This window comes from Lactuca sativa, chromosome 1 (genome assembly GCF_002870075.4).
Source record: "Lactuca sativa cultivar Salinas chromosome 1, Lsat_Salinas_v11, whole genome shotgun sequence".
Taxonomy (NCBI): domain Eukaryota; kingdom Viridiplantae; phylum Streptophyta; class Magnoliopsida; order Asterales; family Asteraceae; genus Lactuca; species Lactuca sativa.
Genome location: NC_056623.2, coordinates 239,805,868 through 239,821,041, shown reverse-complemented (window position 1 = coordinate 239,821,041; position 15,174 = coordinate 239,805,868). Strand labels below are relative to the sequence as shown.

At 35.5% G+C, this 15,174-nt stretch overlaps 2 protein-coding genes across 2 annotated transcripts; one reads left to right on the top strand and one right to left on the bottom strand.

The window, feature by feature from the left end:
• The first annotated feature begins 746 nt into the window (after positions 1-746).
• Positions 747-2,503, top strand: LOC111884204 (uncharacterized). The gene is made up of 3 exons (XM_023880521.3): positions 747-1,070; positions 1,650-1,865; positions 2,032-2,503. The coding sequence occupies exons 1-3, from the start codon at positions 870-872 to the stop codon at positions 2,230-2,232; spliced, it is 618 nt and encodes a 205-aa protein (XP_023736289.1). The 5' UTR covers positions 747-869; the 3' UTR covers positions 2,233-2,503.
• Positions 2,504-3,670: 1,167 nt separating this feature from the next.
• Positions 3,671-7,029, bottom strand: LOC111884202 (alkaline ceramidase). The gene is made up of 3 exons (XM_023880519.3): positions 6,869-7,029; positions 5,684-6,061; positions 3,671-4,425 (listed from the first exon to the last, which is right to left on the bottom strand). Exons 2-3 carry the CDS (start codon positions 5,935-5,937, stop codon positions 3,912-3,914), a joined length of 768 nt encoding a protein of 255 aa, XP_023736287.1. The 5' UTR covers positions 5,938-6,061; positions 6,869-7,029; the 3' UTR covers positions 3,671-3,911.
• Between the last annotated feature and the right edge of the window lie 8,145 nt (positions 7,030-15,174).

The following is a 15,174-nucleotide window of genomic DNA, read 5'->3' as shown; positions in this document are numbered from 1 at the left end:
ATACACTTAGGTTTTATTATTATTTTTTATTTTGTAAATTGACATTAAAAGATAATCCACCTGCACCATATATTCAAAAACACAATTGAACATGACCATTTTAATGAGGTGACGAAAGGGTAACCGATTTACCCGTTGGTAATATCAAAATTGAGCATTTAAATCCAGCCAAATAGGAATAGCAACAGGGCAGGTTTGGGGCGGGGCATGGTTTCCCAAACCTGCCCCGATATCTTTCGGGTATCTTATCAAGACGCCCTGTTGGGTTCGGGTTTTCTCATCGGGTTTCGGGTATCTTATCGGGTTTACAACAATTCATAACAAAAATTTTATTCCGTTTTAGGGTACTCCGATGTCTTATAAAAAATATGTGTTCTAGCCTCCCATTTAAATTAAAAATATGATGAATCACTTTAATAAAATTAACTCGATGTTATATTAAAAATTATTTGATTTAATTTTAGTGTAAAATGTCAAAACATAAAAAATGATCATTCACACCGGATTGTTAATAACTAAAAAGATTGTCCACAATAAGTATTTTATCTTTTAATGCTTGCAATTAACATATATAACGACCCGTTACTCAACCTGAAATAATCGGGTTCCGGATTTCCCTGTTGGGTTCGGGTTTTTTGGCCGTCCCTCAGCCAAACCTAACTTGTTTCCCTTGAGTAAAATAAAAATAAGGTGAATTTCTAAAATAAATGAAAAAAATTTATAGGAAAAAAAAAAAAACCCTAATTTGATTGTATCCGCAAGTTTCAAACCTCTTCCTAACAAGTAACAATGGTGTTTCCAACTCTAGTACTAGTCATGAGGCAGCTGTATTAAGAACATAGAATTCGATTGAAGTGTCCTTCGTCTCTATGGCGCAGATTCTAAGTATAAGCCACCCAAGTTCTTCCAAATCCCTAGCAATTGGATATTGTGTTGCTCTCTCAGATGCTCAGTCAATCAATTTGACTCGCCGCCGCCGTCAAGAGTCGAGCCATAGCTGGAATTCTCTACAGCGTGACCTAAAATCTGATGGAAGAATCTATTGCCTATTCTCTGATAATCGTAGCAAGGTATTATCACTTGAAACGTTTTGCTTATTCCTTCAATTATACTGCATAATATACTTTCGTTTGTTCCAATTTCATTTTTTACCCAACAAGCCAACACCTGATTATTGGTGTAGAATCACTCTGAATTGAAAGTAACGTTATCTACTCATGCCAATTTCGATAGAACGATTTTCAAATCCATCGAGAAAATCTGTATATGAGAATGCTTGCACTAGGTCAGATTTATAGATTTTTTTGCATATACTTTGGATAGAAAACTTGGGTGAACTCCCTTTTAAGAATTATTAACCACAAACCGGGAATTATGTACTCAAGTCAAGGACAAGCTCCATAAATTCATCTACGAAATGCATCCCAAGGATTCTGCAAAAGTAAAGGCTATGAAAGCTATTGTGTTGCTATTTAAAGGTTCAATCAAATTCATGGAGTAATAATGTGTAAGGTGATAGAGAGATTCGCAGTTTGGACACTGGCTAAAACGACCAATGATAGACACATACCACATGTGTCAAATGACTCATTTGTCCTTCTTCAGTTCTTGTCATTTCACATTTTACTTTTGTACATCATTTGTTGCAGGATCAGGCCAAGAAAGCACTAGAAAGTGCACTTGGTGGCAAGAAAATGGAGTTTGAGAAGTGGGACAAGGAGATAAAGAAAAGGGAGGAGGCAGGTGGCGGCAGTGGTGGTGGTGGTGGAGGGTGGTGGGGCAGGTGGTTTGGTGGGTCAGATGGTGAGCATTTCTGGCATGAAGCACAGCAAGTCAGTCTTACCCTCTTGGTACTAGCTGTCATGGTAAAAATATATATATATATTCTTTACCTCTTTATTAGATTCCATTCTTTCACATTTGCATTAATAAATGTATGTTCATATTACAATTTATTTACATTATCTATAATATATAATTATATGTTATTTCTTCATATTTGAATTCTGTTTTTTTTGTTTACATTTGCAGACTCTGATACTTGCAAAAGGTGATGTATTGTTTGCGGTTGTACTCAATCCGTTGCTATCATTTTTACGGGCCCCACGAAACGGATTGCGATACATTACATCGAAAATCAATAAAAATGGATCTCCTCAACAAGAAACATCTTATGTTGCTACTACTTCCGCAAAGGAGTCTGTTATTAGCAAATGGGCTAGCGATTCTTAGAATTTTTTTTTCCAGTTTATTGTTTTTAAATCCACAATTAAAAAAAAAAAGTAAAATTCCATATTGATTTTGCGGAAAATGCTAAATGTCATGAGTTTCATCATATATGGTTAAAAAAATTTGAAATCGTGTTTGTGTTTGAAATTTGATGTCGTAAAAAAGTATATGGGCCAAATTCAACTAGTGCAAACATGCAACGATTCGTAGTATTTTGTTTGAGGTATACCAATCAACATTATGTGTTAATAATATGTTATTGTTGTTATTGATATTGCGGATTGTTTTCTGTTTATATGGTATTTTAATTTACGAATATGATCCGGTACTTTCAACTTTGACATTCGGGTCGATCATAGTTTTCTCATGCTTTTTGTCCATACACATTATCACTTTTTAGAGGCCATATTCATAAAAGTTGACAAACTATAGGGACTAATAATGTAACTTATCCAATAATTCCAGATCCGCTCAAAGTTGGCCTCACATTTGGTTAGAACCTTTCCTTGAAAACCAACCAGATTAAGAGTTTGGAGATAGCTGAAGGTGTAATTTTTATTTGTTTAGAAATGTTTGTTCAAAAAAACTGTTAGCGTGTGTGAAATTATATAAAATGTAAAAGGTAAAAGGTAAAAGTTGTATAAACCTACTATAAATTATTTTTGGAGTATGACAATTTTATTTAAAATAAAAGTTTTAATTCCGTATTACCGATTTTTTTTATAATATATATATTTTTTTCTAAAAAAAAAAAAAAGCTAAAAACCGTTACCCTTAAAGCCTAAACTACCCCAAAATATATGTATATTTTTTCCCAACATGACTTTTGATTTGTGGGTGTTGAGTGTTTACTACTTTATTTAATTAATAATGATTTATCCTTAATGTAATATTTGTTTAGTAAATTATTGTTGCAAATTCAATTGGGAGCTGATCTGTACACAATAAATTTTCTCCATACATAACAATTGGTGTTTTAAAATGTTGTATTGTACAATTATATAATGAATAAATTATTGTATATGGCAAAAAACTGTTGTGTTTGTTATTTGTTAGTGCCATTTTTGCCCATGCAATCCGAGTATGGGACTATTTGTTGTTATAGATCTATCTATAAATATATTTATGGGCTTCCACTATCTATGAAAGAAGAGAAAAGACAGTTACTTTGGAGGTGAAATTTCAATGCTGAGTTAAAGTAGATTGTACTGTTGTACATCTTGCATTCATACTTGTACACTCAGTCCTTGTCCCCTTTACTTTTCACTTTTCAGTCGTACTTGAACTTTGACTTACTAAAGAGAGGTAATTGTTTTTTTTTAATATACAAAAAAACTACAATCCTTTAACTTGTATTTAGAACAAAACTACACAATATATGATAAAAAAAAAACGATGTTAAGCAAAAGCCAAATCATTTCCAAAATTAATAAGAAAAAAAGATTGAAACTATGATCTTTAATAGAAAGAAAAGTAGCATGCTATAATAAACAAATAAATGAAAATACGTTGCTATTTCTTGCAATTAATCCTACCATCGACAAAACCATAGAATATATTGTACACTTTCACAACCTAAAAAGTCCCACAAAACCCTACCCTTACCAAACCATCTTTAACCCAAAAAAAAAAAAAAAAACAAATCCATCAAACCAAAGTACGTTGCTATTTCCCACGTTTTGTCACTGCTTCTTGATCTTCTCAATCCTCACATACGGCAAAACCCCACAAAACCTCACAACCTCGGGGCTCCACTCCCTTTGTTGGGCCCTACAAAACATCAAAAACGTATTCGCAAAATACGCATTGAATCCCATGAACACATGCCACAACGCGTGCCCTTGCGGGTTGACCGGCCACTTGGACACCTGCCCGCAAAAAAACCGGTCAACAAACCAACACAAACTCCCGAGAAACAAGGTGGCCACGTAGGATTTGGCGAGGCGTTTTGCGGATGTGTTTTGCGTGTAGATGTAGTATTTGTAGACACGGGGTATGCAGAGGAGACAGAGGAGTATGTAATGGAGTTTGAAACCGATATCGAAACGGATTATGGAATGGAGCACTGCGAATGAGACACCGTAGAGGAAGAGGAAAGTAGGCATGGTGCTACGGTAGTGCCAGTCGGGGGAGTAGAGGATGTAGATGTAGAGCAGCATTTCCCATACCATTGGGGTTTCGTCGCTTTGTTGTTGACTGAAACAAAAAGTTATGTTATCGAAGTGTATAATGAATTTAATAAAGATTTTTAATTGTCCAAGATTAAAACTTTAATATCTTTAAAATTAAGTTATTGATGTGTACCATCAATTTTATGTTTTTTAGTTCATATAAATACAATCTTGTTCTATGTTCCTATGTCGAACATTTTTTAGCGGGACAAAAAATTGCAATTTCTATCCCATTGACATCAACCCAATCAGTGTAATGCATACCAAATACAGTATATCTTGCATTATCCTGCGAAACAAGTGGGGCCCAAGCAACCAACAAGAGCTTATGGAAGTATATGTTTTAAATTGCCAACTTAAAGAACAAAATTTTATGTATTGACCCGGTGTTCAAAATTTGAAAACTAAAAATATAGAGTCAACTAAAGAATAAAGTCGACTAAAAAAGTTTAAACCATGAAAACCATAATCAAGATAGTTACCAAATGATTAAACGTAAAGGTACTATGTATTTGTTTCAATTAAAAATAATACTTTAATGAGTGAAAAAAAAAATCCAGAACTACAAAAGTTCAGTTTTCCTAACTGAAATTGAAGTGTAAGAATATAGAGTCTTTTACCTTGAAAAGTATAAGTAACTATTGCAATAACAAATTACCATTAGAAATGACAAATTTATATCACCAAATACCAAGTCAAAGAAAACAAGGTATACCATTCTAACAAGCAAGCTCCAATTGTTACATTATCTATTAAAATAATCTACCCTTATAACTGCTATCTAAAAGGAAAAAGCAAGTTAGAGACATGAAAATTGATAACATTTTTTAAACAATGCAAAAAATAGCACCTTACTTCCCTTTATTTGTTTATTACTTTATTATAGCATCTTACTTTTATTTCTTTCTACCACATTACTTTCAATATTTTTTGACATTGTACTTTAAAAAATCTGCCAAATTATAACATTGTACTTTCAACTTTTTTCTTTTTTGGACATTGTACTTTAAAAAATCTACACACTTATAGCAGTGAAAAGTGCTTTGTGTTTAAATGACACAACTACAATTTGGTTGATTTTCAAAAGTACAATGTTATGATACGGAAAAACGAAAGCAAAATGAATGAAATCACGTTACTATTTCTTGCATTTAACCCTTTACATAAAGAAAAAGCCTAATGAAAACACAAAAATGTTTCAGCTCATAAAAATTCAGGGGATAACAGATGCATAAAAAGACTAAGACACACAAGAAACTGAATGTTGAAAATAGTTAACTTACACATGTTGTAGTGTGGCATGATACATCATGCTTCCAATAGCAAGTGCCATATTTGACAAGTGTAGAACACTAAATCTCTTCTCAAAACGTTGAATCAATGAACTTAGAAGACCAATGAGTGCCAAAAGAATGCATGGGATGTTTGAGATTGTGTTGAAAAATTCAGCAATGTAAGAAGAATATACATAATTCTTCTCACACCATTCATGTGAAGATGTGACTGGGCCCCAAAAACTTGATATACCATCTGCCATATAAATATATATATATATATAGATAGATATATATATATTCTTCCTCTCACCAGGCAAAATGTTGCAAACTATATCATCACTTTTATAGTGCTGTTTTCACTATTGGAAGCATCAACTGATGTACCTGTAGATAAAGATTCATTATTCAAACCTCAGATATCATCACCCAAAAAGAAATAAGATGTTTCTTTTTTACTCAATGGACTTATGATTTTGTAAAGTTTGCAGATTCTGAAGAGATTGGAATTTGAGGGATTTGGTTGGCTAATGAATGGAATTCACCAAAATCCATGTCTAGGAATTGCATTCTTTAGAACCAAAAGCATGAAAGATTTCAATTCTTTTATATTCCAATTCTTTCTAAAAACACCTATGTTTCATTTTCTTCCTTCTTCTTACATCACCTATGTTTCAGACCTTTCAATGTTTTATTTTTTCTTCATAAACGTATGATAAGAATGTTTCAGCCAGCATTAACTAGTTTGAGATGAATGGGATAGTTATTCTAATGTGTGAACCAACAATAGGAATCAACTAACTAACTACTTCACAACTTAAAATCCCATATAAATTATTTAGTTCAAAATTCGTAGAATTTGAATACCAGGCTGTGGAACTGGGAATCACGAAAGAGTTAAATTTAACGAGTAAATGAGTTATACTTGTGCGATTACCGAATACTCTACACGAGTTTAGCGAAGATACAACATATATTATCACGAAACCATGATTAAACTATGTCGAAATTTCAAAATTCCATCAGATCCAATCATACAATTTTAATCATGTGACATATATATCAACGAAAGCTGCTAAAACAATCCATAGAGCTGCAATTGAATACAATTTCGAAAATAAATAATACTGAGGGAAGAACCCTAGATGATTGGATTGCGTGAAGATGCAAAAGGGAAAGGGAAAGCAAACCCACCTGTATTAGCATTAGATCGCTGATTGCTGGCTCTGCGAGTGAAAAAAAAATTGGGTTCGATCGGAAGGGATGGATGATAACGGCGACAAGGAAGGACCACTCCTCTTTTGGGGAATTCAAGGTCTGAGAGTGTACCAGTCGGCATATATTTATTATTTCCTAATTTTTTATAATAATGTTCAAAGTTTATTCTTCCAAGTATATTATATTAGATGATAAATAACACGGAGATTGAGTAATCTAAACATTTATATATTGTTTTTTGTAAGTAATATGTTAGATTTTTTTTTTTTTTGAAACATAACTATTTTGTCAATAATGGATTATTTTGGAATTAAATCAGGCCCAACCCATTCCGATTGGGTTTTCGACACAAACCATTACAAATATCATAATCATATTTTAGATTAAGTTGGTAAATAAGATATGACATGATTTGAAGATTTTGTAGCTGAGTTTTTGACTCATTTGCTTATAATTGCTTAAATTTCTAATTATATTTGTAAATAAGTGAGTTCGGAACGCAAAAAAATTGGTCCAGAACATGAAGAATGGGTCTCAAATGTTGCCTTTAACTTTGAATGTGCTCAAATTAGGTAGTTTTTTAATATTAGAAAGGACCATAGTATTATAGAGTTAGTTTTTTTAGTCTCTTGCGTTATTCCACATTGAAAATTTGTAGTCAAGAACAAACATAATGCATTCTGGAACACACATAACATGTCCGAAATGTCACGAACTACTTCGGAATCCGTAGAACAAGCCTTAAATATTCAACATAGTGTGTTTCGAAGGACCAGTTATATTCCAGAATTATTTTGAAAATTTGAAATTAATGGTTTCATTGTTTGTTTGCAGCGTGGCAAAGTTTTTCATGCTCCTCTTCAATATCTTGCAAACCTACAATTGTTGCATATATTCTTACTAAACTTAGGGCCCAACCGTCATGCAAGACTATGTTTCAAAAGACGTGTTATGTTTCAAAAGACATGTTTTGAGAGTAGAGATGATTTCTTTAGCCAACACACAATTTCCACACGATGATAAATATCATATGGAGGTGCAGAGCAAATGGTAGCCTTAGCCCTGACATTGAGATTAACGTGTATTCTTTCATCCTCTGTTCACTGATGGGTAGGCGCCCTTTTTGTACCGGATCATTTCCTTCTTTTGTGATGGTTCACCATGGAACAAATGTGTTGGATTAGATGTTTAAGCCAATAACTAAATTAATATATACTTGAATTAAAAGCAAAGTCCTTTTAGGTTGCCTCAAAACTAGTCATTAACTATAATGACTTTTAGAGAGAGAGAGACTGATTAATTAATTTATTATATCAATAATAAATAGCAATAAGTTATTTTTAATATATTACGAGATTAATATATTAATTAGAAATAATATTATTTAATTAATAATTAATCAGAAATTAATTAGAATTAATTGGATCAATTAAAAAGTGTAAGGACTTAAGTTGTAATTGTTCAATAGTTGAACAAGAGATGTTTTAGAACCTTCCATGGGTTATGGACGGTTTTTAGGAGTTTTTTAATGATTTTTGATTAATCGTTAAAGATAATTAAGGAGTTGGATAATTACCAATTTTGAAATAATAGTATTACATTCAAATTATGGTTTCTAATACTCATTGTATAAGCTATAAATAAAGCCTCTTGGCTCCTCATTTTCGGCCACCACTTCTACCAAAGGAATAACTGAAAATTATATTCCATCTCCTCTCTCCACAAGTCTTCTTATTTACTAGGGTTTGATTATAAACCATTAGATACATTAGATTTTTGGTGCTTGCTTTTTAAGAGCTTTTTGAAAAATGATTTGGTTTATTATTTGCAATAATAATCGAAAGGTATGTAAACTGTAATCCCTTGTAATTTTCGATTATAGTAGGGATTTCTTAGGGTTATTGATGTTCATAGATTGTTGCTATCAATAGAGAAAACTTAGATGCAAATAGGTTGCATGTGAACTTAAGGGTTGTAACGTCCCAAAAATTAAGACCAATAATTTTAACTTTTAAGATAATAAAATGTAACAACCCAAAAATCAAGGGTAAAAATTTCATTTTTCATTACATTCAAAACACATATATCTTTTAAATCCAAGCTTTTCAAAAACATTGATAATTAATAACATTTATCAGAGTTCATCCCAAAATCATATATTGCGAAAACACGGGTGTGTGCGCTGCGATTAACCCGAGCCCTTCCTTTCCAAACCAATGATACCTGAAACCATAAACAAAATTGTAAGCACAAAGCTTAGTGAGTTCCCGAGAGCATACCCCCACATAATCACATAAACCATATTAATCGCATAACCATGCATATACACATATAAGGATGCCATGGAAACCTTCCAAGGTCTTATACACATAATCACAAAAATCATATCAACTACACAAGCCATGCACATAAACATATAGTAAAGCCATGGAAACCCTCCAAGGTCTTACTCCGGGTGCCATAGGAACCTCCTCATGGTCTTAGCCCACTGCCATGTGAAACCCCACACGGTCTCAGTTACCTGCCATATAGACCATCTATACAAACATATAAGGGTGCCCTAGAAACCCTCCAAGGTCTTACACTGGGTGCCATAGGAACCCCATCATGGTCTTAACTCACTGCCATGGGAACCCCCACATGGTCTTAGCCTGGAATGCCATAGGAACCCCTACATGGTCTTATATCCAACTACCTCGGGAACCCCATGGGGTCTTCCACCCAAGTATCACAGAGACTGCTAGCATATCATATATCACATAATCTACTAGTATACCACATATCACATAATAGGCCATGGGAACCCCCACATGGTCTTCGCATAAATACATAACATATTAACAACACATTCGCAAATATCCACTACATGCAAGAGTCACGAAGAAAACTGTAACATCTCGACTCCCAGGAACAATATTTAATTAGATTACATTCATGATGTAAGAACAAATCGACAATTGGATGCCCCAACTCGCCGAGTAGAAGAGTTAATGGTCGTGTGATTTTTAGAGTATACTCGACGAGTTGGAGGACCCAACCTGACGAGTAGGAGCTGAGTGAGAAAACCCTTATTTCTTGGGTTTGTGTCCTATTTAAAGGACCTTAAGCCTTCATTTACGTCTCCCTTATTATCTTAACACTCTAAGAAAAAAAACCTAATCGAGTATTTCCTTGTGTGAGAGAAAGAGAGGCTAATATTCCGCACTTTAGTGCATCTTTGGAGGAAGATTGAGGAGAAAAAGGCTTGGGTGAGTGGGAGCTCTTGGATCCGGTGTTCTTTCATTTCTAGCTTCTATTTGAAGGTAAAAAGCTACCACCTTGATCATTGTTTGGTTAGATCTCTTTTTCTAGGGAGTTTAGGGCCTTTTTCCATCCTTCATTGAGTTCTGGAGTTGTTTGAGCTTGCCATGGAGTTGAGACTTCAGATTTGGACAATATGAGGTCCCTTGAGCCCAAAGATCCAAGCTTTATCAAGCTAGCGGCAAGCTTTTATGCATTAAACCCTATATAGAGCTTGTTTTGGCATTTCGAGCCTTAGATGCCATGCATGGACGTAAAGCTTGCAGCTTTACATGGTATTGCAGCCTTAGGAGGCGAGTTTGGGACCTTATTTCTGCTTAGAATCGTCTGAATGAGAATTGGTCTAGAGAGACTCGACGAGTGCATGATCCAACTCGACAAGTCAGCTAGGGTTTTCCTCGATAGTCTGGACGCGTTGCAACTCGACGATTCGGTGAGACAACTCGACAAGTTGAGATGGATTTTCCCGATACTTCATAGAAAACGAAGGAACTTGACGAGTCACATAGATGCACTCGACGAGTTGGATCAACAAAGACTATTAACTCGAGTGTTGACTTTTGTTGACTTTTAGGGTTTGGTCAAGACATGAATTGTGACGACCACGGAGGGGTAAAATGGTCTTTCACCTTTTTCGTGAGTTAAAGAAGGGGTTAGACTATCTATTTAGGGTTATGGTTATTAAGTGTTAATTAGAGATAATTATGATATGTAGGCGGAGTCTAGACCATTCGTGGAGTATGAGACCTACTTGCTTACTTATGAGGTGAGTCTTCTCACTATACTTACTTGAGTGGTAATACTGTGCAACCAGGAGGGTCTTATATGCTTATAATGAGTTATGTGATATTGTGCATTTGTATTTGTGATTTATGATGTATATTATCTTGTGCTTTATTTGTTAGGACCGGAGGGTCCAACCCGAGTTGTGAGACCGGAGGGTCTTCACTGAGACACATGACCGGAGGGTCCTTGTCGAGATATAACTATGAGAGGCTAATTATTTGTGTGTGGAATTTTGGGGAACTCACTAAGCTTCATGCTTACAGTGTTGTGCGATAGGTGTTTCAGGTACCTCTCAGGATCACGGGAAGGCGCCGGCTTGATTGTACACACCAGTCAGAGATTATGTTTTTTGTGGATTCTGGGATATTATCAAAAATTTGTTGTATGTGTTTGAAAACTTATACATTTTGTGATTATTGAGAAATGTGATATTGGGTTTTATGTCATTTTAAAAATGAAAATTTTCTTTGGGAATTTAGAGTGTTACAAAAACTGGCATACTACATATAACTAATTGACATGGGAACCCCCACATGGTCTTAACTAACTGCCATGGGAACCCCCACGTGGTCTTCACATAAATACACAATGTATCGATAGCACATTCACAATAATCTCCACAACTAAACAAATGGGTCGGCCTTGGTGCCTTCGACCCATTGGTATGGTGAGGAGACTCACCTCACATTGCTGAAGTCCCGCGGATAAAACTGTAAAACCCTGTTTATTTATGAGATAAATAAATAAATGAATGAACAAATGGTAGCCCTAAAATAAATAATTACATATCAAAGGATGGTCTCGAGGAGCTAATTGTCACAAGTTTAGAAGATGGAGGTTAAAAGTGTAAAATCTGGATTTAATTTGTAAGTATTAATGAAGTCAGGGACTAAATTGTAACTTATGGACTTCATTTGAAGGGATTTTAGAGGCTTAGGGGTTGTATTGTAAATTAGGGGCTTTATTTTGTAAGGAATTATGGAAGGGAGGGATAAAATGCAAGTTTTGGGTTTCATTTGAAAGAGAATTGAAGGGCAGGGACTATTATTGTCATTATGGGAAACTTGTAGATAGAGGCGGGTATTTAAAGGGTGTGTAACCCTAACCCTAAGAGATAACAGTCGTCGCTCCATCCTTATGCCTCCCTCCAGCAACCATTCACCTTATGCCCCCTTCGTCGCCGGCGCTGTTACCACTTAACTCCAGCCCGTTTCCGACCAGCAACGATGGCAAGCAACCACGGGATGGCCACCACCACCTCTTCACGCTCGTGTTCCGACCGGCAAGACCACCGAACGACCGCCATCACCACATAAGCCTTCCATTCTCCGACCACCATGCGCTGTCGAGCAGCCATCGACTCGCTGCTGTCACTCCCAGTGAGAAGAGAAGTCGGGTAAGGGAATCGGAGCTGGGTGTTGCGGGATGCCGTTGTTGCTTTCGTTTCACAGAAAAGAAGTACCTCTTGTGACTCCTCCCCTTTTCCTTTGTGTGCAAAGCGACGACGACCTGTCGCTGCCATCACCTCCTGATGACGTTGATGTTTTTGTTTCCGTCAAAGTGGGCTCGTTCCCGGACGTGGGATTGAATGTTCGCGTGTGTGTAGTTGCTGCTTGACGGGGGAACCGAGAAACTGAAGGGCTGCTGCCATTTTCGCTTCTGTCATCCCCGACTGCCGCCTGTCGCCGTCGTGGGGTGGTTGTTTATGTTTATTTCTTGCAGGTGTGTGTAATATGGTGTAATTACGGGTGTGTAGTGGCATGATGTTGTAGGGGCGATGCTAGACTGGAAAAGCCATGAAAAACACCACCACCACCGTGAGGTGGTGGCTGCCACCGTGGGTGGGTGTATTTTAGTGTGTATGTGTGTGTGTGTTGCTTTTGGTATTTCGCATTGTACATTGTAACAAAAATGAAATAATGAAAAGAAATTCGAAACCACCACCGACCGCCATGTCGGGTGGCAGTGTGTTTGCCTTGTAAGTTGATTCGTATGGGGTGCTTGAAACCCTAATGGGCCTTGTAAACCCTAATGGGCCCAAAGAAGCCTTAATGGGCTTAGTGAAACCCTATTGGGCCTAATGAATCCCTAATTGACAATAAAGCCCAAACATGTGTCTAATGGGTCTAATGTACCCTAACTGACCTTAGGAAAATCCTAATGGGCTTAAGGACTTAACTATGGGCCTATTGGGCTAAGATGGGCTGGAAACCCTAATTAGGGTTTAGAAAACCCTAATATTGGATTTATGGGCTTGGACTTATTGAGGCCCACTTATGGGCCATTGGAATAACGGAATTGTGTGATTAAGCCCAATCACACCATATGACTTATTTAGAAGAATGATGGACTTAATGGATTAAGTCCTTAATGGGTTAAGTGAGAAACACTTAACCCTAATCATCATTTTATGTGAAACCCTAATTTCACTTGGGTTTATTGTTGGGCCTTGATGATTGCGTTATTAATGGGCCATCCAAAGTCAAGCAATTGGACTAGAATATTTAATGGGCCTAGGGTAAGGCCCATGTAACGGGTTTGGGCCCAATTTGGAAAATTGGGCCATAGATGGGCCATAGTTTGGGCCTTAATGATTATATGATGTTGGGCCTTAGAATGAGACCATGTAAAGGTTTGGGCCCAATTTGGAAAATTGGGCCATATGTTGGGCTTAGAGCTATAGTTGGACTTTTGGGCCTTTGGATTGGGCTTTGGGCTTAAATAAGCCAATATAGGTGATGTGTGCTAAATGCACTTGGTTTATTCCTACTTTTTATTAATAAATTTAGCATACAAAGGCAGTGTACCTGTCTTTTAGTGGTATAGTTTAGTAAGTAAGGTATCGAACTCAGGGAACGGAAAATTAAACTAATAGCTAATTTTAACTAAGCAATTAATGAAAGTAAAAGGTTTTTCTTCTAGTTTTACAAGACTAGAAACTTAAGCACACCATAAAACACTTAATTAACTAAATAACTAAAGCAAACAACTAATTCACCAAATTTGATAAAAATGTTTCTATTTAGGTTCAACCAATTCACTCCTATGGTTATTTTGTATTTATGATAGATTAATTGTTATTGGCTACCAATTATAGTGGTTAGGTTCATGTTCATTAATCCTAACCCTTAGATAATTAATTAATTGAAGCAGTGATCAAGTGTTTAAACTAATTAATTCCCTAGATTAATAATTTGGATTAAATAAGATTTGTACTGGTTAATCAATTTAGTGGTTCAATTAACCTCTTGTTTGATGGTTTCTCAAACAAGCTCACACATTAATCTAACTATTGTCTCATTAATCTTAGTTTCATAATCATTATTCCTAAGCATATGATTTAGTGTTCACATAGACATATAAGGTTAACAACTAAGAGATGTTCATGCAGCTTAATTGTCTTCCAATTAATAGAAAATAATTGTGATTAATGCATAAGGTTCTTTAACAAACGTAATTTAATAGATCACCAATAAACAATTAACCAAAAGCTAAGAATTAAACCATAGGAGTTCCTTGGTATTCCCCAAACAGAAACAAAAACGTATTTAGCTCATAGTTGCAGTAAAAACAAACACAAAAACAAGTTTAGCTAGATTAAACATACTTAATTCCTAAAGCTAAGTGGAATGATTAACCTAGTTGCTTCAATTCTTCAAAAGGTTGAAGATTAGAATTCCTCAACGTCTTCCAGGGTTCTCAATCGCAGTTGGATCTTCAAAAAACGCTAGAAAAGTAGTCCCATTGGATAAAGGCTCGGTTTTTATAGATATCTCAAAACAGGGTGTACTCGGCGAGTAGCAGACCCAACTCGCCGAGTAGCCTCGTTCTTATCCGTCTTAAATCAGGAGTCGTGGCTATCTTCTGGAATATTCTGCTGGACTCGCCGAGTAGGCTCGTGTACTCGCCGAGTAGGTAAGTTTTTGTCCCTCAATCTTCTTTCTTTGGTCTCTAATTGCTTTCCCTTGTTCCCTTTCACTCCCAAGCATGTCTTTTGGACTGAAAACAAAATTTAAACAATATTAAGTACCTTTTGTCCATATTATTTACATAATTAGTTAAAAATGAATAAAAATGTATGCTAAATATCTAACTAATTATGCTTTTAGTGGTTCAATTAACCTCTTGTTTGTTGGTTTCTCAAACAAGCTCACACATTAATCTAACTATTGTCTCATTAATCTTAGTTTCATAAT

Coding starts and splice junctions, on each gene's coding strand:
- LOC111884202 (XM_023880519.3), bottom strand. CDS start 5,937: ATGGCAGATGGTATATCAAGTTTTTGGGGCCCAGTCACATCTTCACAT. Junction 4,426..5,683: donor CATGCCACACTACAACATGT/GTAAGTTAACTA, acceptor TTTTTGTTTCAG/TCAACAACAAAGCGACGAAA.
- LOC111884204 (XM_023880521.3), top strand. CDS start 870: ATGGCGCAGATTCTAAGTATAAGCCACCCAAGTTCTTCCAAATCCCTA. Junction 1,071..1,649: donor TCTCTGATAATCGTAGCAAG/GTATTATCACTT, acceptor CATTTGTTGCAG/GATCAGGCCAAGAAAGCACT. Junction 1,866..2,031: donor TCTTGGTACTAGCTGTCATG/GTAAAAATATAT, acceptor TTACATTTGCAG/ACTCTGATACTTGCAAAAGG.